Source organism: Neomonachus schauinslandi, chromosome 2, assembly GCF_002201575.2.
Source record: "Neomonachus schauinslandi chromosome 2, ASM220157v2, whole genome shotgun sequence".
NCBI lineage: Eukaryota > Metazoa > Chordata > Mammalia > Carnivora > Phocidae > Neomonachus > Neomonachus schauinslandi.
Window position 1 is genome coordinate 145,477,184 of NC_058404.1, and position 25,775 is coordinate 145,502,958.

At 34.1% G+C, this 25,775-nt stretch overlaps 1 protein-coding gene across 3 annotated transcripts in view; it reads left to right on the forward strand.

The window, feature by feature from the left end:
- Window positions 1-25,775, forward strand: part of ANKRD17 (ankyrin repeat domain 17) — a 161,814-nt gene that overhangs the window by 90,710 nt on the left and 45,329 nt on the right. Inside the window, exons 7-16 of one of the 3 annotated variants that reach the window (XM_021702451.2) lie at window positions 2,562-2,656; window positions 4,586-4,823; window positions 6,328-6,519; window positions 6,897-7,006; window positions 8,748-8,835; window positions 10,361-10,488; window positions 10,742-10,885; window positions 11,299-11,401; window positions 12,868-13,620; window positions 17,921-18,069. In XM_021702451.2, the coding sequence (XP_021558126.2) occupies window positions 2,562-2,656; window positions 4,586-4,823; window positions 6,328-6,519; window positions 6,897-7,006; window positions 8,748-8,835; window positions 10,361-10,488; window positions 10,742-10,885; window positions 11,299-11,401; window positions 12,868-13,620; window positions 17,921-18,069 (2,000 nt within the window). The remainder of the gene's footprint in view (window positions 1-2,561; window positions 2,657-4,585; window positions 4,824-6,327; window positions 6,520-6,896; window positions 7,007-8,747; window positions 8,836-10,360; window positions 10,489-10,741; window positions 10,886-11,298; window positions 11,402-12,867; window positions 13,621-17,920; window positions 18,070-25,775) is intronic. The other 2 variants (XM_044912929.1, XM_021702452.2) reach the window with 2 other exon arrangements.

The window sequence follows — 25,775 nt, forward strand, 5'->3', positions numbered from 1 at the left end:
TTAAGAGGTGGTAATAGAATATAGTATGTATTTAACTTAAAGAAATGTGTTTAAAGTGTTTCAGAATTTAATATGTAAACTTTTAAAATATAGACTTAATATTATAAATATATTGTCAATGAAAAATGACTGTTAAATGATTCAGTTGTTTTATCAGAAACGGTTAATTTTAATTATGCACTGTACTTTTTCATGGTTTTTGTGTCAGAATATTTTGCATGGTTCTCACAAAAGAATCCTGTTGACTCCAGAAGTATTCAGCCTGTAAGTTTAAAAGTAAATACAATAAAAGTAGCTAGGATGATCTATTAATAAGAAGGTGCTTAAGCTATTTCATGTGACACTAAGAAGGAGAAAAATTGAGACGAGGAGATTTGAGAAATGAAAAATGGTGTGAGGGGAGTTTGAATTCTAAAGAACAATGTTAGAGTATCATCAACACAGTTAATAAAGTTAGAAGGAAGAGCTGGTTGAAATTGAGAAAAACACCTACCTATACATACGTAACTGTACAAAAGGGGTATATGATATTTTAAATGATGTCAATCAACCTGAAAATACCGGTAATACTGAAAAATGCCGTCCTTTGAGAGGGCAAGACAATTGTCTTAGTCTTCAGCTAGTTAATGCTCTAGATTCTAGATTCTAAAAAGATAGCCAAAGAGCCACATACTTCTCAGACTACCTTTTTGACAGGTAAATGGCTATAAACCAAGGAACTTTTTTAAAAGGCAAATTTTATGTCTGCATAGCCATTCAGTTCAGTGTTTCATACCATCTGCAGCTGTGTCATGTTTGTATCATAAAATAAGTGATAAATTCTTGAGGCATCAAGAAAAAACTCTTATAAGACAAGATACAAAATTTAAGGGGGCACTCACTCTCAATGGCTGAATTACTTCCCCCACCAAGCTTGTGAGGGAATACCTTCTTAAATTATATACCTAAGGCTTTGATTGCCACACCCTAGTTGTGGCCCTAGTGTTGTTTTGTTTTATTCTATTTCAGAGTGACCAAACTTGTGTGAGGTCCCCTGGAATAATTTCCTTTAAAAACATGGTTAAAATACATAAATGACTAAAATTTAAGTTAAATGTGAAAATATGCTCTATCTAAAGTGCTTTCGGTTGTCTGGTGTTAACAGAGTCTCAGATTAAGGAAGGTTAGGAAACACAGCTGAGGTCCCTTACTTCCCCAGTACTGTTTGGTAATTAGCAGAGGCTTATCTTCATCGGGAGGAGAGGAATTAAAGCCTTGGGACAGCCTTTCCAGGGCAGGCTGATTGATTGGGTGGCTCTCTCCCCTTTTCACAAATACTTTTGAACCTGGAACTGGCTGTATTTTACTACTGGGTCCCAGCTGGCCAGAAGAGCTTTGAGATGGGGCTACATATAACTACTCTTCCCTCTCTCCTTTGCTTGTAGCCCCACCCTGCTTTCCAAGGGGCGTCTGAGGTTGGGGCTTGCAGGCTTTAATTAGAAGCTGGATATAGAACTGAGCTGGTGGAGAACATCTCTACTACTTACAAGGATCCATGGACCCTCTCCCTTTCCTCTATTTCGGGTGAGGTCTTCTAGGACATAGATTGACAAGGAGGAGATGGGGAAGGGCTAGAACTCAGGCTGAGACTGTACGTTGATGTGGATCTTTGGGAAGGGAAAAGGACTGAGAGGAAAGGGAGGTAGGTAGTTAGCAAAAACAAGATACAGCAGATGTTACAGTTACTTACTGAAGTTAGTTTTAGTTGTTTATGATTTTACCATCCACTCCTTCCCCTTAGTCCTAATTGAGAATTGATTGCAACTCCTTCCTAATAAAGTTGGAAAAAAATTAGTCATTTTTCTACTGTTTCTTGCATAGTGTCTGAAATCCTTTTTAAAAAATACCTTGTCTTTTTAACTACTCATAAGGTGTCTTTATTTGAACTGAAGCATATGGTTTATTTGAAACTACATAAATATAAATATGAGTGTGTGTATATATGTATGTGTATATATGTTTATATCTAAATAGGTGAATAAGTATAAACTAAATGATGTGGTTTCAAAAAAAAAAATATATGCAGTTCCCAACTTATAAACAGATGTTCTTAAAAAGTTTATGAGTTAGTATGGTGATTAACATAACAATAAAAAAATTTTAAAAAATGTTTGAGTTAGTAATTGAAACTTAAAACACATTTCCTCCTAGAAATAACTTCAATTATTATTATCCCAGGCTACTAATTCACGGAAGCTAATCTGTTCTGTAGCATAAATAAATATAGCATGCCCTGGCTCTTAAAAGGTTGTAGAGGGGATATTCTGGGTTTTGAATTTTAATAGCATCTTTGCTTACCTGCAGCAAGGATTGTAGTATTGGCAACAGAGTAAGGAGTAGAACAAGTATCACTTGTATAATTTATGTGTGACAGTTGAGGGTGGCTTGCAGCTGACTTTAGTATTATGCTTATAAATTTATTACTCTAAGTTAAATATAAATTTTCCAAGTATTATAAATTTTTCTTATATTTTTTAGAATAATAAAATATTTTAAAGTAATCTTGCACATTTTTGGTTTAGGACACCTAGAGATGGTGCGATTTCTTTTGGAAGCAGGCGCAGATCAAGAGCATAAAACGGATGAAATGCACACTGCTCTCATGGAGGCTTGCATGGTAAGACTGGTGAAATACATACATGAAATATATCTATATATAATTCATAGAGACAGTGTTTTTGTATGATGAGCACCTTTTCCTTGAGTTGAAAGATTTGTTCATCATAGATTTATTGTAGAGCAGAACCTCAGCTGTCTGAATTTGTCCATAGCGTTCAGAGCCAGTTGGGCAACATTAACTTCTTTCTATTAAAGGTGCTTTCTGGAGCTTTACAGCACTACTTTTATTTTCTTAGTCTCATATAACTATGCTGGTATTACACAGTTGGCACAAAAAGCAACTATTTAAAAAAATTGATCAAGGATATTAAGAAGAATATAGTCCACAAAGTATGCACATAATACTAAGCACAGTACATTCATCAAACCGATAATTTGAATTTGAATGAGAAATGAAAATTTTGAAATTAGAGTGTTATTTGTGTAACATAATTCCCCCCTCTGTGTATGGTCTTTTCTGAGCCCTTAATTCCTTTTTTAAGAACTTTCTTTTTAGGGTTTGTACTTAGGAACAGGTAATAATAGTACTCTTAAAATTCTGTATCTTAGTCTCTGATTTGTGGCACAGAAATGGATGAGAATAATATTATAGGCTGATTCATGAGAAAAACATGCCAAAGATAGAAAAAGGCCCCACATGAATTTAAGTTTCGTATCTCAATGAAAGGATGTTAAATTTTAATTACTAATTTTTAAAAATATCAGATAGTTAATTAAGACTTGAATTATCTTTGTTTTCTTTATTGCCATGCCAGTGTTTGCTTTAATAAATTATCCTTTGAAGAAACATGAGTTTTCTTTGAAGGTCTTAAGTTCTTATCTGTTAAAATTAGGGTAATATCCTTCTCTTAGGTTGTTGTGATCATTAAATAATATAATGTATTTAAAACACATCAATAATATCTCCATGGTAAGGAACTTAAAACATCCTTGTGACCCCCACTAGAGAACTGTGTAGATTAAGAAATCAAAATGGAGCATTCTGTAGACTTAATCTGCATGTACTGGAAGTGTTATAAGTAGAGGTAAGATATTGGTAGTGGCCAGACATTTCAAAGCTTGCTAAGGGATTGGGATTTTAAGCTGGACTTTAAAGGAAATGTAGGAGTTAACGATGGAGGGAGAAAATTTGGAGCCAAAGGAACACAAAGTAACCATTGTAATGGGGTATTAAAGTTGTGCAATATGGCAAGTACAGAGCTAAAACTGGGTGTGACAATGGGTGTTCAAAAGAAGATGAAATGTCTGTGAGGTAATATTTAGAAGGAAAAATTACATCAAAGGCAAAAAAGAAAAGAGAGCCTTGGAGTTGCCTATAGTTAGGAAAGCTGTGGGAAAGGGAGACCAACAAAGGAGACAGAAGATAGTAAGAGAGATTCCTTTCTTCCAATTTTCACTGGCATTTGAATGTTGAATAACAAAAGGAAGGACCATGTACAAATTGTGTTCCCTTTCCCCTAACACATCATCCACATTCTCTGCCTTCTCCAGAAAGTATTGCATTTTTCTTTTTCTACCTAATAAAAAGTTTGCTTCTCCTTAAGGTTTCTACAAAAATCCTACTTTCCCTTTCTAATCTTTATACATGTAGCATTTAAGTATATACCATGCAGGCTGTCGTTTCATAGTAGTCTTTTGTTGCATGTACTTAATGTCTTTTTTTCCCCAAAGGTTAATAAGCCTTTTGATTGAAGGAAGGTATTATTTTTCTATAAGTTTCATAGCCTCGATCGCTGTTTCATGGTCTATGCCACAGAAATATAGAGGGTCTTACTTAATACTTGCTTTCTCAACTGTTAAATGTAGATTAATTCTTATTTGAATGGAGATCAGTAAACCTTCACTGTATAGTAATCGAGAAGTGTTCATATTTTTAATGATTTTTTTAATGGTGCTGATTTAATTTTTTTAATTGCATTGTAATTAGGATGGCCATGTTGAAGTAGCTAGGTTACTTCTTGACAGTGGTGCCCAAGTGAATATGCCTGCTGATTCATTTGAGTCACCATTGACTTTGGCTGCGTGTGGTGGGCATGTGGAACTTGCGGCTTTACTCATTGAAAGAGGAGCTAGCCTGGAAGAGGTCAATGATGAAGGTTATACACCACTGATGGAAGCAGCTCGTGAAGGACATGAAGAAATGGTGGCGTTACTTCTAGGCCAAGGTAACCATACCAGCGAAAACACTAAAGCACAAATACTTAAAATGTAAGATTATAGTATTATAAAACTGGGTTTCTGTGTTTCATTTTTCTAGTAAATTTGTAACGAGATGTCACAAAAATGAATGAGAAAGTATTTGCTTTGAAAATAGCTCCAAACTGTGCTAAACAAAACCAAATAGACTTCTTTAATATAGAGCTTTCAGGCATCATGTGCTTTGTGAGTAAAAACAGAACTGGGGATGAGGTAGGGTTGTAGATTATGTAGGGGCATATAAGAGATTGAACATTTCTTAAAGTAATATATTGAGAGAATTGTTCTTGGGGCTGAACACCTATTAATAAATACTTAATATATCTAGTGTTTCATGAAACACAGTGTGGGGAATCCTACCATAAGGACTAACTTGATGAGAATGCAAGAATGCATTTATAAGAAGCTCTCAAGGAGTCAGCACATAGTGGACTTTATGTTTGGGAAAAGTGACACAGTTATTTTACATTATTAAGATACCTTTAGTTTAGAAGTAATCTCCTATCTCTCTATATATTTGTAGCCAAGTTTTATATCTCTTTTAGTAGTAAAGTTTTTGTTTGGACAAATTTAAGAGGAGTGGCACATTTTTAAAAAACCATATTGGCTAGAACTTTAAAAGCAGAGGTGTAGCACACTTCTTACATTTGAATCACAGCTCCAATGCTTGCCAATTTTGTAACTTCAGGCAAGTTTCTAACCTTCTGTGCCTTAATTTTGTCATCTGTAGGGTTGTTGTGACGTTTATATATATTATATATAAGGCTTTTTGAACGTTGTTTGTCTATAGTGCCTATTAAGTGTTAGCTCTGGTGATGGTGGTAGTAGTGATAATAATGTGGCCTTGGGCAAGTTAATGAACTTCAATTTCCTTAGCTGTAAAATGGAGCTAATATAGAACATGTAAAATGCTTTCAAATATTACCTGGCAAATAGTAATAGTGTATTAAATGTTAGCTGTCATCATCATCATCATTAATTTTGAATCTTTATAAAAAGGGAATGTAGTTTACTTTTCTAAGTCCTTTTATCACCTGGTTTGTACCTTCTGGCTGAATAAATCTTACTGCAGCTGTGTGCATCAAATATGGACTCAGGATGTATTTTTAATTTCTTTTTTTTTTTTTTAAGATTTTATTTATTTATTTGACAGGGAGAGAGATAGCGAGAGCAGGAACACAAGCAAGGGGGAGTGGGAGAGGGAGAAGCAGGCTTCCTGCTGAGCAGGGAGCCCGATGCGGGGTTCAATCCCAGGACCCTAAGCCGAAGGCAGAGGCATAACGACTGAGCCACCCAGGCGCCCCAATAATTTTCTTTATTTGTAATCGCCTCTCAGAGTAGGGAAGAAGCACTTTATTATTTAGTAAAATAATACATTCATTTTTGAAGTATAGTTATTAGGAAACAACATGTTTTGCTTATCTCTGGAATAAGTTAATGACTTTCTTAAAATAATTAGAATTTTTATTCTAGGAGCAAATATCAATGCACAGACAGAAGAAACTCAAGAAACTGCCTTGACTCTGGCTTGCTGTGGAGGCTTTCTGGAAGTGGCAGACTTTCTAATAAAGGCAGGAGCTGATATTGAACTAGGGTGTTCTACCCCTTTAATGGAAGCTGCTCAAGAAGGTCATTTGGAGTTAGTTAAATACTTATTAGCTGCAGGTAGGCATTTTTGCATTTGGGAGGAGTTTTTACATGATTTGTTCAAGTAAAAATGTTACAATGCAAATAATTTTTTTCTTACACATTGAATGTGTATTTAAAAATGTGGTAAAAAATGTGGTGAACTCTTGTGTGTATTCTGCATAAATAATTTACCTTATTACGTTTGAAGTATCTGTAGCTTTAATTTCAAGCAGTAATCTATTTCTGTTTTTTTCTCTTGCTTTTAAAGATGCAGGTAATATTCTCTATTTCTAGAAATGGGTAGGGCTATTTTTTCTAATTTGAGAAGATAGGGCTTATGTAGAAGAAATTTCTATGTCCATCATTTATGTCTTATGATTCTTTTAAGTCTCTATTGTTTAATACTACCATAGGAGCTAATGTTCATGCAACAACAGCAACAGGGGATACAGCACTAACATACGCCTGTGAAAATGGTCATACTGATGTAGCAGATGTCCTACTTCAGGCAGGAGCAGATCTGGTAAGCTTTGTCACTTTTTAAATCCTAATACTTAAAGCCAAGGCAAGAAATTAATTTAAAGTTCTATGGAGATTACAGACAAAAAGTATTTCTTCTAATTTTGTGTTGGGCTTTTTGCCATTTTTTCTCTCATTTGATCATATTTTCTTTCCACATTGTTTGGTGTCTGTTATTATTATTCTTGTTAACAGGGTTATCCAATCTATTACCCCTTGTCCATAATAAAGGGGAAATTTTATATTAATATTATAGTACAAATTAATTTTTTTTTAGGTACTTAGCTATTTTTGGAAGATAAGTATTTAATAAGTAGTCTTTTCCCTCAAATAACTTATAATTTAGTAAAAAGGATGAAATACTGAAGTCATTATATGGTAGATTATAAAGAGATGTCATAGGGAAAGTACAGACAGTAAAGAAGCTCAGGGGAGGTCAAGAGGTCACCTGAGATATTATATTTTGGGTTGGGTAAGGTTTAAAAAGGTAGATAGGGCAATGTTAGGACAAGAGATATTCCAGTTGGAAGAAATAGTGTGAGTACAGCCTGAGAGGTAGGGAAGCAAAAGCCAATGTGTGGGGAAAATACTCTTCCAGTTTAGCATATGAGAGAGTAGAAGTGAGACATGAGAAGGTAGTTAAAATTTAAGTAACCATATGTTCATGGGGCTGAGATTAACAAGCAAGTGTATATTCCTGTAGAAGTTCATAGTTTATGACAAAAATTCACACATGCGAGCAGAAACAGACTCCTCCATTGACTAGTTTTGTAAACTTTGTTTCATTTCTCTTTCCTCATTTATGGAAGGAAAGGGTGAAATTGGAAATTGGATTACTATTGTGGTGTCTATCAGTTCTGTGTGTGTTAGTAGCTTTTGAAGTGGTTATGACACGTTATACTGTTAGTTGTGAGCGTATTTCTTCCATATTAGATTTTGAACTTTCAGCTTAAATACTGTATTTCCAGTGTTTACCACAGTAGCTGTGAAACATATAGCAATGTAACTTTGCTTAGTTCATTGCAATTTGAACAACTTAGTGTGTGGCTTAAGAGAAAAATCAAAAGTTATTCATCAGATGTGAATGTTTATATATATAATGCTTTATAAACTATATTTTTTCCCTCAAACCTTTATATTCTAAGATCTGAAAATTTCTCCAGTAGTGTTCTCAATTACTCAGCAATCACAAAAATGCAATAGATTCTCCATCCTTTTGAGACCCAGAAATCTCTAGTAATACCTTATAATTGGTAGTTTTCCAGGTATTAGATCGTTAACTTTGATGTTTTCATATAAAGTAACATGGAGTTAATGGGAATTTGTAAAGAAAGGGAATGATGTACTGCAGAAATTCATATAGGTAGGATACAAACTAACAAAAGGAAAATCACTTGGAGTGGATAAGGATAATGCTGATAATGCCGATTGGAGAGGGCTGTGCTGGAATGCCATTCACTGTTCAAGTTACACAGTCCTTTTGGTACAGAGAAGGAAAAATGACCCAGGTGGATTTAGATGAGGGCGTCACAATCACATGAATATAACTTCAGTTCTTAAATTTTACCTGTAGAGCATGTTTCTAATTTGAGATTTTTAAAATTTAAAGATGTATTCCTTAATTTGTTTCAAAGCATGATATTTAATATATTTAGATTCAGAAATTAGTCCAATTCTTTTCCTTTTGATTTTCATGAAAAAGAGCAGTTCACTAGCAATTAAATATCTGTGTTTTTTTTTAATAGGAACATGAATCTGAAGGTGGAAGGACTCCTTTAATGAAAGCTGCAAGAGCTGGTCATGTTTGTACTGTTCAGTTCTTAATTAGTAAAGGTAGGTTTGTGTAAAACAGTAGTTTTTTCCCCAAAGATGTCTATTCCCTGCCCTGGGGTATTTAGAGATTGAGAGGTAAAGGACGTTTTGGGGGTTATCACTGGTGGAGGGATGCTACTGAGATTTTGTGAGTGGGTGGTTGATAAACATCCTGCAATGCATAGAACATTTCCAAAAACTAGGGAGAATTGTCATACTGAGTACCACCCTTGTTGAGAAACACTTTTATAAAGAAAAATATCTCTATGTAAAACTTTGAGGGTTTAGATAACCTAAAGTCCATTCTGTTTACTTAATAATATATCTTGAAACCTGGATTTTTATGTTTATGCCACTGAGATACTTAAGGGCAAGTCGCTCTTCAGCTTTACATTTCCTTGGGCCTAAGTTTCCTTCTTTGTAAAATATAGAGAAATGGTCATAAATATAGCACAAAAAGTATTCAAAATTGAAATGTGACAAAAATGCCAAAATGCATGGAGGATTTCATCTATGGTCAGTAATTTTACTTTGAATATCAAAAACCATTTTAAATGACAAAAGTAGCATCTTATTCCTTTAAGTTATTTGTTAGGTGTTCACTACATAAGCTCAACTTAAAACAGTTTTTAAGCAGATTTCATCATATTCTTAAAGTACAGAAGATGAAAGATTTTGACTCAATATTCATAAAAGAAAGGCTGTGCAAGCCATGTATAATTAAAAAGGCAATATATACTATTTCCTTAGCATAAATACTAAAGAAATCTCAAGTTTGTAATTGTCTATAGGAAAAGAAAATAAATCAGAAATAACTTACTGGTCAGATTGTTTTAGGCAATTCGAACACTTACTTGTGATATATGTTTATACCATAGTATTATCAAGAACGGAATTATTTACATAATCACTATCCTCTCTCTTCTCTGATAAATTTCAGTGAGTCTGGTTCCATTTTCTTCTTGCTACTTTATTTCCATTTCCCACATTGCCTAGCACAATGCTTTAAATCAGGGATGAATTCATATCGAGGGCGCGGTGTACCCCGTTTTCATTCTCAGATATTTCCCAGTGAAAGAAATTGATAGTACTATTACTCTCTATTCGGTAGTACTATTACTTTGTATTCCTTGTTAATTCTCTACGTAGTTAGCCTGTAGAGGGCAGTGTAATTTATTTTTATTGCTTTTTAATCTTTTTTTTTTTAATGAAAGAACATGTAGATAAAATTTTTTGCTTTACTTTTTAGAACAGTGATTACATTAGGAGTAATGTATGCATTTAGCTTTATCTTCTACAAGTGCATACTGAAATGTTTATGGATGAAATTATGTCATGTTTGTCTGGGATTTGTTTTAGAGTAATTCAAGATGGGAGAGGAGAATTGATAAGGGTTTATGTGAAATGAGATTGTGTGTTTATAATCACTGAAGCTGGGTAAGGGGCATGTGGATTTTCATTATGCTATTCTCTCTTTATGATTTTGAAATTTACCATAAGAAATAGCAGTCTACCAACATGATTTTCCATGTCTTGTCTGTTTTAGGAGCAAATGTGAATAGAACCACAGCTAATAATGACCACACTGTACTGTCCCTGGCTTGTGCAGGGGGTCATCTGGCAGTGGTGGAACTACTTTTGGCTCATGGGGCAGATCCTACTCATCGTTTAAAAGTATGTAACTCATATGTTTCTGGTAACATTGTGAATTAATTCTCCCTCTTGGGCATTACAAGATATCATCTGCCAGTTCCATTTATAATGGCATTTTAAGCATATTATTTTTTCTGTTTTATTAGAAGAAAATATTCTTTACTAAACCTAAGATTTGAATATATCTGGGGCCTGTGGGCTTTATCTTCCTTAATGGTTCTGTAAATTAACTTATTTTTTAAAATATTTTTTCTCCTTCCATATCCACTCTTAGGATGGCTCAACTATGTTGATAGAAGCAGCGAAAGGTGGCCATACAAGTGTTGTTTGCTATCTTTTGGACTATCCTAATAACTTGCTTTCAGCCCCTCCACCAGATGTCACTCAGTTAACCCCCCCATCCCACGATTTAAATAGGGTAAGATTCAAAACTAAAGCATTTTATATCTTCTTTATCCCTCTTTGGCTCATAGTTTCAGTTTAAACTAGATTTGACTATTTTTTGTTATAATATGTAGTTCTCTTTATAGCTATGTAGTTGAAATGGTTAATGATATAATCTGGTATAACATTCAGATTGTAGATTGATGTGATTTTGCTTTGCTTTCTTACTATGGCCAGAATAACCATTTGAATTCAAAGTCCATTAAAAGAGTGTTATGGAAAATAATTTGGTGCCAACATATTTTAAGTAAATATGTCAATGTCTGAGATTAATACCATGTTAAAAATATTTTGAAGAAGTCTTTGTAACTTATTCTTAATTTGAAGCCTATTATTTAATGGAGTGTGTAGGAAAAGCAGAAATATAATCCGTTTCCTTTGTCTTAGGCTCCTCGTGTCCCAGTTCAAGCACTGCCCATGGTTGTCCCACCTCAGGAGCCTGACAAACCACCTGCCAATATTGCCACTACTCTTCCCATCAGGAATAAAGGTCAGTTACACTTCTGAAGACTGTCTTTTACATGTTATCTGGGTAAAAATGATAAGATTACCAAAAAAACTATCCATTTATAATTATTTTTCCACAAAAAGTGAATTTTACTAAGTTGACATAAAGTTTTTTTTGCTGATGAATAAGGCATGTTATTGGGAGAGAAGATAGTTAATAGCACTAATTTATGCTAGGATTATCAATATTAGCAGGAGAAATTCAGATGCTCATCTTTGATGCAGTTCTGATTATCCATGATTTCCTCTAAAAAACTGGTCATTTCTATTCATGTTAAAATATTAGACCTGGGTATAGTTGGATGACATTTTTGTAAATTACTTAAATTTCTGTAGTGATATAAAGCTTAGCAATTTAGATCAAAATTAAAATATATTTTAGAATAACTGGTTTAATGTAGATTTTATATCTGGGCTACCTTTTCTCAACCAATAACTGAAAGTTACTTCAGATATGCTTGTTTGTTTCTCTAGAATTCTGAGGTCCATATTTGACTTGTGGATGTTACACCATGCATGTTCTTAAATTATGTCCCAAAACATTATAGCTACCAGTTTCAATCAGTTTTTCTTTTTAAAAGTTTCACCTGAAGAACCAATGCAGTTTTAATTTTTTGGTTTTTGGTTACCTATATTATTTTACCAACAAGAATACTAAGTATTTCCACCAGCTCTTTACAGTCACTACTACCAATCTAGAGCCTTGGCACCTTTTTCAGTTGGTGTAGCAAACAACTGATTGCTATACCCATAGCCAGATCTGTTTATTCACCTGGCTGTCAGAAGATACAGTGGATGGCGTAGTCCAACATCTTTTCTTCCAGGGAAACTGAATCCCAGTTCTCTACTGGCCAGGTAGCTGTGTGAATATGTGAATTTATATCTTGCCTTTATCAGTCTTGAAGATGGTAGGCCCCCAACAAAGACAAATTTTAGTTGGATTTAAATTTCCTGGTACTTCTCAGTGGTTTGGGTACTCTTTGTGTGTATGTGTGTGTGTTTAAAAGGCATAGACTATCAAATGTGGAAAAACCTTGACTTAGAGGTCTAAGTTTTCCCTACATCTTAATAATCTAGCATTATTTTTCTGTTCTTATGATAAGTTTTTACATCTTTATGACCAGATGAAGTGTCTACACATAGCCTTAGATTTTCCTTTAATTGCATCACTTCGATATCACAGACCTGCATCCCTCTATTGTCTAATTTTAGCCATGTGATATTTTTAAAATTAATTTCCCAAAGATTACTCTATGCACATAAAATACATACATTCTATATTTATGATAAAGAAGGTGGATTTGTTTTTAAACTCCTTAACAGTGCATTTTCACCTTGTATGGATATGATAACTTGGTGCATAACTGTTGGCACTAAACCTCCCAACAGTAACTCTGTAATGAGGATGCCATTCATGTGCACTTCTGAGGGGGTTTCTTTTTCACACAGCTGCTTCTAAACAAAAGTCCAGCAGCCATTTGCCAGCAAACAGCCAGGATGTACAGGGTTACATCACCAATCAGTCTCCAGAGAGCATTGTAGAAGAGGCTCAGGGAAAGTTAACAGAACTGGAACAGAGGATAAAAGAAGCCATAGAAAAGAATGCACAGCTGCAGTCCTTGGAACTGGCTCACGCTGACCAACTTACCAAGGAGAAGATCGAGGAGCTGAACAAAACAAGGGAGGAACAAATTCAGAAGAAACAAAAGATTTTGGAGGAACTACAGAAAGTAGAACGAGAGTTACAACTGAAAACTCAGCAGCAGCTAAAAAAGCAGTATCTAGAGGTTAAAGCTCAAAGAATTCAACTTCAACAGCAGCAGCAACAGTCTTGCCAACATCTGGGACTACTAACTCCTGTTGGGGTTGGAGAACAGCTTTCCGAGGGAGACTATGCACGGTTACAGCAAGTGGATCCCGTTTTGCTTAAAGATGAACCCCAGCAGACTGCTGCTCAGATGGGTTTTGCACCAATCCAGCCTCTGGCCATGCCTCAAGCTTTGCCTCTGGCGGCAGGTCCCTTGCCTCCGGGGTCCATCGCAAATCTTACAGAACTGCAAGGAGTGATAGTTGGACAGCCAGTACTGGGCCAAGCACAGTTGGCAGGGCTGGGGCAAGGAATTCTGACAGAAACACAACAAGGGTTAATGGTAGCCAGCCCTGCTCAGACCCTCAATGACACGCTGGATGACATCATGGCAGGTGGGTTTATATTGTTATGAGCAGGTATCAAATATGATTTGCTTAAGGCGAGTAAGAGTGTGCCAGAATTTTTTGCCGTTACCCAACTTGAGAACTATTTTTGGACTCTTGACTCATGTATATCCTTAGAAATACTAGTTCAATCTCAGAAGTTCTCAGACGGATACAGGTCGAATTAAAGATTAGTTCATGCAATACAAGTGACTGAAACTTTTTGGCTTAGCTGGGTAGGCTGGGAATCTAGGTTTTTTTTAGGAGTGGGGTTGATGTTTGAGTTTTTGTTTTTGTTTTTCTTTTTTCTCTTTAAGTTCAGAATACTAAGATTGAATTTTGGCTTTTGTGCTTCTGTATTCACACCAATAAACTGGGAAATTGATAGAAGTTGAAGTACAAAACTACTAGGACACATCAGGAAGCTTATTTGTGAACAGAAATACTTTATATCCTAATGGATCAGACTTCAAACCTGATGGATATTTAAAAAACAAACAAACAAAATTTAAACACCTTTACAACAATAATAAAGTACCAAACCAAATAGGGTTTGATTATACTGTATGTCAGTGGTTTTATCCCCTGTGAATGTTAATGTGTAGTCTCTTTCTAATTGTATTGTGGGAAGGTGTGGTTCCCTGACAGTATCATAAATGATATATCTTTAAATGTGTAGCCAAAGAAATTTTATTCCATTATAATTAGTTTCATTGGCAAGAGGAAATATTTTAGAAGGTTGTTTTAATGATTCTAATTTTTGGTACTTACTTTTCACGAGTTCTGTAACAAAGTAGAATGAGATTTTATAGGATTATAAACCATAAGCATGCTATACTAAGAAGGATAATTTTCTTTATTTAAGAAAAAAGTAAAAAAAAATTCGAAAAGGAAGGAAAAGGGAAAAAGAAAGGTAGTAAATTGTTACATTTGGTGGTTTTTATCTGCTGTCTTCCCCTTTTTTTATTCTTTGGTCTATACTTAAAAGATGATTGAGTTTTTCTAATTTTGAAACTGTTGTGGCAGCGTTACATATTATGATGAAATTATATATGATTTGTCTTTCATCTTTTAAAAGAATAAAAGAAAATTAAATTGTGTAGTGTTGAGATATTTAGCCAACATTCAGAAACTAAGCACCAGCTAATGAGACAGATTTTATACTTAACAAATTGCTCTTAAGTTTCCCAGTTTTCTTTTAGTATCACCCCAGCAGTATTATGTGGAATGAAGGTCTCTGCTAATCTTAGAGGGTGTAATAACTACCTTGGAAAAAATGCAATTAATCATTAGTAAGAACTGTAAGGATTCTTTTATTGATAAATATAAAACTTTTCTATAGATTTGAGAATTACTATTAATCACCATTAGCTGGTTAAAATAATTGGGAATACAAGAAACATTAGTATCTTATGAAAATTGGAGCACAGTAGCCAAAAGTCCCAAATTTGCTATTACTTACATGGCCATTAGTCTAGGTCATCATGGTGTTCTTTTCTCTTATGTCAGTTGAACTACCAAAGAATGTATAGAGTTAAGTATTATTTATCCAATTAAATCAAGACTGGACATTCCTGCCAATGAATACTTAAAAATATTTTGATATGCTGTTAGAATTTACATGATGTTCTTGGGCATACTTATCAACGTTGATTTGACAGTTGTACAGTTTTTATGCTGATCAGAATTACCAGAGATTTGTAAAGTAGTTTTTCTGTTGATTGGTTTACCAAACAAAAACAATTAAATTCTGCCTATGTGTTCCAGGTGTTTTCATATACCAGAATTTCAAAAGCACATAATTTTTTAGGAAATATGACAAATACTTCTCATTATAAAAATACTTTACCCCTTTATTGTACCCATTTATATGGAGAGAGGAGAGATGACCAGAAAGAAGAACAGGATTAAAAACATCTAGCCACTTACCTGCAATCCATCCCTGTCATCATGCATGTGCAGATGCATAAACATACGCATATACTCATGCACTCACTTCCACGACTTTTCGTTAAACAGCTTCTGTGTTAGTACTTGTTCTTTAGGTCGACTAATGATCATTTCCATTTCTTTCTTTGGGTTTCTTGATATTTTATAACCTCTTTGGGCTCAGTCTTCCTTCCCCACTGCAGCATAACCTGTTCTGTATTCTTTAGTTCCCATTTATTAGACTGCTCTTGTAAGGTTCAGTCTTTTTCTAGTACTTGGCTGGTCCAAGTCTTCTGTCTTCCCTGTTCTCTGTACTTACCATAGCAAAATCAGTTCCTGTTTAATCAGTCTTAACACCTTGCCTTTGCTGTGCTCTCAAGTTCCTTCTTTCCCTACCTGATGTAAAACTTTTCTAGAGCATCTGGTTCTCCTTCTCTAAAATCTAACCCTAAAATGAAGTACCACATATAAAGATCTGTACCAGAGTTCCTTCAGATCCCTGCATATTTACAAGTTGTTACTTTTCACTGTAGGGCATGGATGAGTGACAGGCAGTTATTTCATTTTAATAAACCAATTTCATAAGTACCCCAAAGGAAATGAGGAAACTGGTTTTTCCTATCTCCTTTTAGATGAGATGATAAGAACAAACTATTTGACCAAAAATAAGAAAACTCATTTTTGTATGTTCTTTAAAAGAACTTATTCCAATTAAAATGTAAATAACAATATAGTTATTTAACAATAAAGCTTAGACTTTTTGTTTAGTATCATGAAATAAAAACCAGTTCTTTGGACAGATTGGTGTTCATTCTGTTTAAGCTAATTTTGGTATTTAGCATTTTCATTTGTGAAAATCAATCAGGAGATTATGGAACCTATTTTAAGAGGCATAGATTTTATATGGTTTTGAAATTTATATCTAGAATATGTGCATTTAAATTACCTTGATTTTTTTTTCTTAACATACAAAACTATTTATATGGATTAACAATATCAAGGTCATTAGATGATCAATTTAATATATTAGTACATGCCCTTTCCTATTAATCTGGATCCCTAAGGATTCAAACAGTGTTTTGTTTTGTTTTGTTTCCTTCTTTGTTTTTCCTTTAGCTTTTAATTGGACTTAAAAATGTATAATTATAGAATGTGTGTTGCTATAATGTATATAGTGTATGTTTGTGCCTGAACTAAGGATTTCATGTGAAATAGATTTCTTAATTGACAATCATGTTTATAATTGTTAAATAAGGTCAATTTCAGTTTTATTCTTGGCAGGATCATAACCTCTTTTGCCTGGTTTCAGATCCAGTTGTGAATCATGATTGTTTTCTGTCTGATGTAGTTGATAAGTATGTTGGTAACACACATCCACACTACTGTTGACCATTCAAAGATTAATGCCCAGACTTCAGTGCTATAGCATTTTTAATTGGGGGTGGGGGGAAGAAAGGATTGATGTTCACATATCAACTCCAGAAGTGAATTCATGAGGGAGTAATATACCCTCAGTTGCCACCACCTTTGGAGTTCTCCCACCCCAAGTACTGACCTAATCAGCCCCTTCTTAATTTGCATATTTTGGTTAAAATAATATCAAGGCAAAATTATACTTAGAACTGACAATAATCTATATTTGAAGGTTGATTGTGTGCATACATTTATTTCTACCTTAATCTTTTAATTTTGTCCTCTTAAGTCAGTGTGATTGCTGGATTGATTGGTGGGCATTTTAACCCCCTCAGAATAATTCTACATGTGAGAAACTATTTCTGTGTAAGGATCAAATTTTTATATTTTACTATGCTGTCATAGTAAAGGGCTACCATTCAGAATATAATCATCCCCTTGTCTGCAGTTAGTAAAAGAGTAGGGAGAGTTTTAAATGATTGAGAGTGAGGTTCACCCCAAACAATGAAATTACTTTCATTAGAATATGAGGTGTGAAAGTAGTAGGTTAAAACTCATACTTTCCTCCCTCTGAACTTGACTTTTTTACCTTTTATTCCTTTTCTGATTAAGAAGATACAGTGGACAACTATCCATTTGCATTTATATTCAATTTTAATTCATAAAAATATTTTTGTTTTCAGGGTTATTTTGAATTGAGGTTTTATGATTATATACTGTAAGAGGGGAATTTTATTTTCAGATGGATTATTATTTAGAAAAAGGGTTATTCTCAATATACTTCCTATTTTTAGACTGTTGTCCAAAGTCAGAAATAAAATAACCAGAAAAATGAATTATTAGTGCTATGGCAGTCTACTTATAGACATTTTGTTTTAAGAAGTCTTTAAATATTTTCTAATAATTATTTCTTACTGTTACCTAACAGTGTTTCATCCTTATTAAGTGCAGTTATTTTGTTCAACAGCAGTCAGTGGAAGAGCATCTGCAATGTCAAACACTCCTACCCACAGTATCGCTGCTTCCATTTCCCAACCTCAGACTCCAACTCCAAGTCCTATCATCTCTCCTTCAGCCATGCTTCCTATCTACCCTGCCATTGATATTGATGCACAGGTAAGCTCCAAATTCTGGAGGGATGGTTTTTAACTAAAATCATGCCATCAGTAAAAACATTAATCAGTAATTTAAATCATCTTAGACTGCTTTTTCTCTAGTCAGAGATCTGAGCCACGTTATGAATAAATTAGAATCCACATTTTAAAAAGTTAAATACTAAGTACAGATTATTATTGATAATTAATGTGATGGTCTGGTTTCCAAGGTCATCAAGTAACTTTTTTTTAACTTTAGAAGAGGATGTTAAAAGAAATAACTTATTTAAGATTAGTTTGTATTTTCTTCTGATCTTGAATTAGAAGATATGCTTCTAATTCATAATGAATCACACAGAAAAGAAAAGAGTCTTCCATTTATGTATCGTATATACTCATTTGCATTTATATTGTCTTGGAAAGTTCTGATCTTGCTGACTGAAACATGTGAATCTGTGTGTCTATGTCTGCAGCACTAAGTCAAAACAAAACAAAAAGCCCAATTTTATTTATTTTTTTTTTAAGATTTTATTTATTTATTTGAGAGAGAGAGAATGAGAGACAGAGAGCATGAGAGGGAGGAGGGTCAGAGGGAGAAGCAGACTCCCCGCTGAGCAGGGAGCCCGATGCGGGACTCGATCCCGGGACTCCAGGATCATGACCTGAGCCGAAGGCAGTCGCTTAACCAACTGAGCCACCCAGGCACCCCAAAAAGCCCAGTTTTAAAAAAAATTAGTTTACCATGTAATCTCAGGGCAGAATGAAGTTGGAAAGGGGAGGATAGCTGGTGTTTTGTCCTGAAGAAATGCTAAGAGGCTTAGTTTAGAAGACTGCTGAACAAGGTAAAGAGTGTATGGCCTTATTCAGGACTGAGAAATGTTTGCAGTTTAGTTTTGTGTTTTGATTAATACCTGGGGCAGGGAGGGTGGCAGTATACATGATAAAACTTTTTATTTTGTAAATGATCAGTTCTTTATAAACCTGAATCTCAGGAAGGATGTGTGTGTGTGTGTGTGTGTGACCTGTTAACACCGTGTACTCTTAACCTATGAAAATAAAGCTTCCTTTTCATTAAAGTGTTTCTTGGTAATATTGTGAAAGAAAAAGAAATTTCACTTCTATTCTTAACTTGCTTTCCAAATTTTCATTGTGTTGTATGTGCTAACTTTTTTTTTGAGCACTTAGGCAATTTTAAGGAATTGTCTAATCTTCAGACCACATATATGAAGTAGCTACTTTTAAATACCCATTTCCCTGATGAAGAAACCAAGGCTAAGAGAGAGATTAAACATTTTGCTTAAGATCATTTCATTGAGCCTGGGTGGCTCAGTCGTTAAGCTTCTACGTTCAGCTCGGGTCATGATCCCAGAGTCCTGGGATCGAGCCCCACATCGGGCTCCCTGCTCGGCGGGAGGCCTGCTTCTCCCTCTCCCACTCCCCCTGCTTGTGTTGCCTCTCTCGCTGTCTCTGTCAAATTAAATGAAATCTTAAAAAAAAGATCACTTCATTTAGCTAAGAAGTGAGGGTTGAGAGTCAAACTTAAGTGGGTCTGATTTTAAAGGCTCCCTCCTTAACTACCATACTCTATAGCCTTTTAAAAAATTATGAAGTATTCATTGGATGAACCACAGTGATTTGTATTTAATAATGACATAGCAGTATAGGGTTGCCTGGGTGGCTCAGTTGGTTGAGCATTCGACTCTTGATCTCAGGGTTGTGGGATAGAGTCCTACGTGGAGCTCTGTGCTGGGTGCGGAGCCTGCTTAGGGTTCTCTCTTTTCCTCCCCCTCTGCACCTCCCCCCGCTCATACTTTCTCCCTCCCCCCTCAATCAATCAATCAATCAATCAAGATACAGCATTATCTTCAACTGGGTTGAACTTGGTATTGAATCTGTATTATTTTCCTCCAGTCTTTTGTGCTCTGAGGCTGTTAGGTTGTAACCTGCGGCTATTATGTTTTAAGGAGAGATACATGTTTTAGTTTTTATGGAATCAAGAATTGAACCATAAGCAAAACTAAAAACTTCACCAAAATATAAAAGGATTTTTAAAAAATGCTTTTGAATAAAATAGCCACAGAAAAAGTTCTTCCAACTATGATCATGATTTTATTAAATTTGAAATTCTTATAGTGATGGTGAAATTTTACTGGACTATAGTACTCAACCAGCCATTGCTCTATTATAAACTAATTTTTAAGAAACATAGAAATATTCTTAAATTTTTTTTTATTTCAAAAACTTACATTTGGGGCACCTGGGTGGCTCAGATGGTTAAGCATCTGCCTTTGGCTCAGGTCATGATTTCTAGGTCCTGGGATCTAGCCTTGTGTCAGGCTCCCGACTCAGCAGGGAGTATGCTTCCTCCTCTCCCACTGGTTCTCCTCCTGTTTGTGCTGTCTCTGTCTGTCTCAGATGAATAAATAAAATCTAAAAACAAAACAAAAACCAAAAAACCTTACATTTTAATTGTAGTTGACATGCTTATGTAAAAAGATTTGACTGTATTCTCCTTAAATATCTGTTCCTTCTTATCTGGTCTCTATATCAAGATTTTTGAATTCGGTTAGCCTATCATGAGTTATACTACTTGTCATGGAGTTTAGAAAGTTCCTGCTTTGGAAAACGTAATACCAAGTAAATATTCAGAAATAATAGTTCACTATTTTTCTTCAGTTTTTGATGTTCTTAAATTTTACTAGTTTTTATGATACCAAGCAGGCATGTTAAGCAGTAAAAATAAAGATCCTTGTGTTCTCAGTTCATCTGAAGTTTTTTCTAGATTCTAAAATAAAAATTCCATGAGATTTTACATAATAGGTATTTTGATTTATGTGTGATAGTACTGTGCCGTAAAAGACAAGTGATATGATAAATTCATACCAAGACTCTTCCTCTGTTTAGAAAGATTAAACTTTTTCTAATATTTGGATCTTTTTTTTGTTTATTTAACAAACCTTAACATATACATTCTTAACACTTTTATAGATACTAATTTAACTTTATTACAACCTCATGAAGTGTAGATACTGTTATTATTCCCATTTTACAGGTGAGGAAGGTGAGACTTGTAGATATTAACTATTTGCCCAATAGGTAATTTATGGTGGAGCCAGCTTTCAAACCACCCTAGCATTCTGGCTCTAGAATCTCTGCTCTTAACCACTGCACTATGCTACCTGTTTTTCAATTTTTATCTTAGGTGTGAACATTGATTTTAATTATATTAAATCCTGGTAAATTAGATTATAGAAAATAGGTCTACCACCTAGATGGCAAAGGATCGTGTGTCTTTCATCTTTGCAGCTTTTCAGCATGTTTCCTTGGCCATACCGTATATTTATATCAAATCTTAATTTAAAGAAGGACAAAGAAATGTTAATTTTTTTAAACCCTCAGTGTGTCTCTTTTTAAAAATGCTAATGATTCTTAAAATGGTCATACTTTAAACTTCTTCAATTGATCATTATATGCAGAAACTAATATTTTTAACAAGGATTAGCAGAAGTCATGTTTAATTTCTGGAACTTGAAGAATGCTGAAGATGAGAGTTTGTATTCTTTATAAGGTCCTTCAAATTTTATGTAATATAACTAGAAGTTACCTTCAGTGTGCACATATGTGCCACAGGCTCTCTACCTTTCATGTAATGGTTTTATTGAATCAAGTTTGTCTAGATGTATTTTTTTTAATCCTTTTTTTTTTTTTTTAAGTAAGTTCTGTACCCAATGTGGGGTTTGAACTCCTGACCCTGAGATCAGAAGTTGCATGTTCTGCTGACTAAGCTAGCCAGGCGCCCCTTGTCTAGATATTTTTAATATATTTATATCATTATATATATTATAATATATTTTAATACCACATACTGTACCATTATCAAAATTTATTGTAGGAAACATCAATAAATGATAATTTGAAGGAATTATTTGAGACTGTTTTACTATCTTTTAATAGCATAGCTCCAATTTTTATTTTGCTAGAATGGTTTAAGAAATTTATATCTGGGTATTCTGCATATAGAAATTAATCATTTACAAATTTTTAAAAACTTGGTTTTGTATGAAACAGTAAATTTGGCTGAAGGTTAGAGTTGAATACTGGTGAGTTAAGTATTTTCTGTATTTTGTGTGAGATTTTGATTGACTCTAACAGCCACTAAAAGTGAGAAAGTACCAGTTGTTCTGTTCATGGGTGTAAAACTTGTGTTCCCATCCCCTCCTTCCCTTTTTCTTATCACATGTTTTTCATGTATTTCTGAACTGCTTGTCTTTTTTATTCACAAACTTCTAAAGGCTTTCCTTGAACATGGAATAAATGGTTCTGGTACATTTCAAAAAAGAGAAAAATAAATACTGCCTTATGCAATTTTGCCTTTTTTCCAGTTTTTAATAAATAACATATATCCATGATTATTTTTTAAAGAGGGTAGGCATTAAATTTGACTGAGATGCCAAGACTGAAATTAGAAACTATGTAAAATTATGTTTTGCCTTTAATGGTATAAATATCATTTGGATATTTTTCTCTTGTTTTGCAATACAGAAAACAGTTTAATCACAATATTTTAATGAGAAAAATTGAAGAGACCAGGAAAAATGAGTTAATGGTGATATGTAATATGCTGCCATTAAAGCATTCTACTTAAAATGCATGCATTCTGATTGTTTATGTGAGGTTTTAAGTAGGTTATTTGCTATTTTACTGAATATTCTCATTATTCTCATTCTCCCTAAATGCTATCCTTTTTATTTTTTTATCTTTTTTGAATCTTACATGTGACCTCTGACATGTTTAGAGAATGAGGTGTCTAGAATTATGAAGGTGTTATGGAGGTCTAAAAAAAAGGATAGCTCTTGAAGTCCTAATGAGTTTTGAAGTAAATTAATTACTTAGATGTAATTGTTTTTTACAGACAGTTCAGGTATGTTTTTTCACCTGCATTCCAACTCAATCAAAGTTGCTTTTTCCATTAATATTCCATCTGTCTTATGATTCCTTCTTATTTTTCAGTCTTACAAAATTGAATAGTCATGTCAATTTACAGAATACTTTTACATTGAATATAATTTTAACATTTTTTATAAGCCAGAATCATCATAACAACATCTGTCATGTAAAAAATGGTATATTTTATGGCATCATGGGCTAAATGGAAATTTTCTTTAGAATGTAAACGTGAATGAGCTCTTAAGAAACCTCTGGGCACCGGTCTCCCTTTCAGGTTTCTTTTAGTTATAGGTATATGACAATGTATGTGGCTTGTTAACCAGTATAACATAACATGACTTTAGTGATACATTACCTTTCAGAAAGCCATCACCTATATTGTTATCATTACTTCCTTGATTAGTAATATTCAAAACACATTTTTTTAAATTCTATATCATGTTAGCCATTGTTACTTTAACCCAGACTTCTGCTTCAGTTAATTTGTTTCTTGACATACTGCAAATCAGGTTAGTGTTTCTCACCATTTGGGGATTATGTAGGTGTTTATTAGGAAGGTGGAAACCTTACTTCAGAATGTTTAAATTTTTTCATTATTGTCCTTAGAAGATTATCATAAGGTATTAGTTAATGAAGTTACCCACTCTTAAGTTCCCCAAGGAATTTGACAAGCCCTCTTTACTTAGTTTTAAGTATTTTTTCATTCAACTCTCATAATACCTTGTTTATATGTCTTTCATAGTTTGAACCTAAATTTGCCCTGTGCTGTAATCACTAAGCTCCTAGTGAACAGGAACTGTATTTACTTATATTTGTCAACCCTGGAGTACCTCGCAGAGTACTTTGAACATAAAAGGTGCTTAATAAGTATCAGTTGAACTGATGTTTTATAATGTGGGGGAAAAAAAACCAATATTTTACTAATCCACTAAAATCTTCCATGCTTATCTTTTTCAAATTTTGTCTCTTCATTCTCTATTTAAGATTGGCACTGCTTTCCTAAATTACTCTTTAACCCCCAGAAGACTTCGAGAAACCTAATAAACTTCATCATAAAGCAGATTCTTCATCATAAAGTTGACTTTCTAATTGTCACTAACATAGAAAGCATATAAGGTAGATAGATTTAACATTATATTGACCTCAGTTGGCTGTGCCTTAGGACTGCTTTATGATGTAATGGGGAAAGCAGGATTTTGTTATCCAAGATCTCCTTGGTTTTTTTAAGCCAATCTTTATCAGTTATTAGCTTGTATGACCACTGGAGGATTATTTCTCTAAGGCTTTGTCTCTTTTTTTCTGAAATCAAGCATAATAATTCCTTCCTAATAAACCTGAAATGAAGATCAAATACTATTAGACAGTCAGAGCTGTCACTCATTTAAGTATTCATGTCCTTCTTCATTGTTGTAGTTGGTGCATCTCTCCCTTGTGGCCATCACTGATCTCTGCAGTCAGTAGCTCTGCTCTCTGCCAGCCTCTTCTGCAGAGCAGCTTTTGCGGTCTCCCTCTACATCACTGGCTAGTAGGCTTTTTCTTATTTCTCAACTCTATCGATTTTGCCTTTTGTCTCTTGTTACTCATTTTTTATAATAGAGTTTGGTTTTTAGAGTTATTGACCTGGGAGAAAATGCCTTTCCTTTTTGTATTTATTACATAAATATAATAAATATTACATAAATACATAAACACAATAAATATATTTCATATATGTAGCCTTTTGTTTTATTAGTAATAGCCTTTGAATCTGTGACCCTGCATAGCCGTTGTCATTCGTTGAACTTAACTATCATTTATTGTTTCCTAGACAAAGCATCACTTACAGGTGGAGAATGCAAACATGAATAAGACATGTTCATTACCTCCCAGGAATTTATAGTTCTCTGAGAGTGATAGGCACATACTAATGTTAGCATAAGGAAATTGGTGATAAGTATCGTAATAAAGATGTATATGTAAAAATGAGGGAAAGTAGCTTAGAACAGTGCTGTGTAGTAGAAAAATAATGCAAGACACATGAAATTTAAAATTTTCTAGTAACCACATTAAAAAAAGCAAAACAAAATAGGTGAAATACATTATAAGAATATATTTTATTTAGCTTCATATATCCATAATATTATTGTTTAAACATGTAATCCATAAAACCAAAAAACTGAGATATTTTACATTTTTATTTCATACTAAAGGTCTTCAAAATTCAGTCTATCTGTTCTACGTACAGCTTAGAGTGGTCACATATATAGCTATATTTCTAGTACAATAGCCACATATTGCTAGTAGTTACCTTTCTTTAGTAGCACAAGTTTAGAGTACCAAGTATGAAGACTTTGTTCATGAAATAAGTATTTTAAACTATAATGGAGTATGGCCAGTAAATCCAGTACTGGTCACTATCATTAGCAGGAGTCAGAGGTAAATCTTATATAAAGCATCATGTGTCAGTTATGATTGTCTTTGTCTTTCAAAATATTCTGTATATTACGTATTTTTCTTTGTTGTTCTTTAAGTATTTTGGGGCTTTGTTCTCAACTGCAGTTAAGTTACTTGGAAGCCCTTTTTTCATATCAAGGCTTGCTTTTCAGCTTTGTTAGGTGGGCCTAGAACAGCTAATTTGGCCCCACTGCTGAGGATTTTACTTGATGTTCTGTGTGTTTTGATGTATCTCTACTCTGGCTGGTGGGAACCAAACTATTGCCGGCCCTGTGTAAGCTCTGAGTGTTGTTATGCCTTCTGGTGGTCTCTCCTTGGCCTCTCATAATTTTCCTCATGCACATGTGC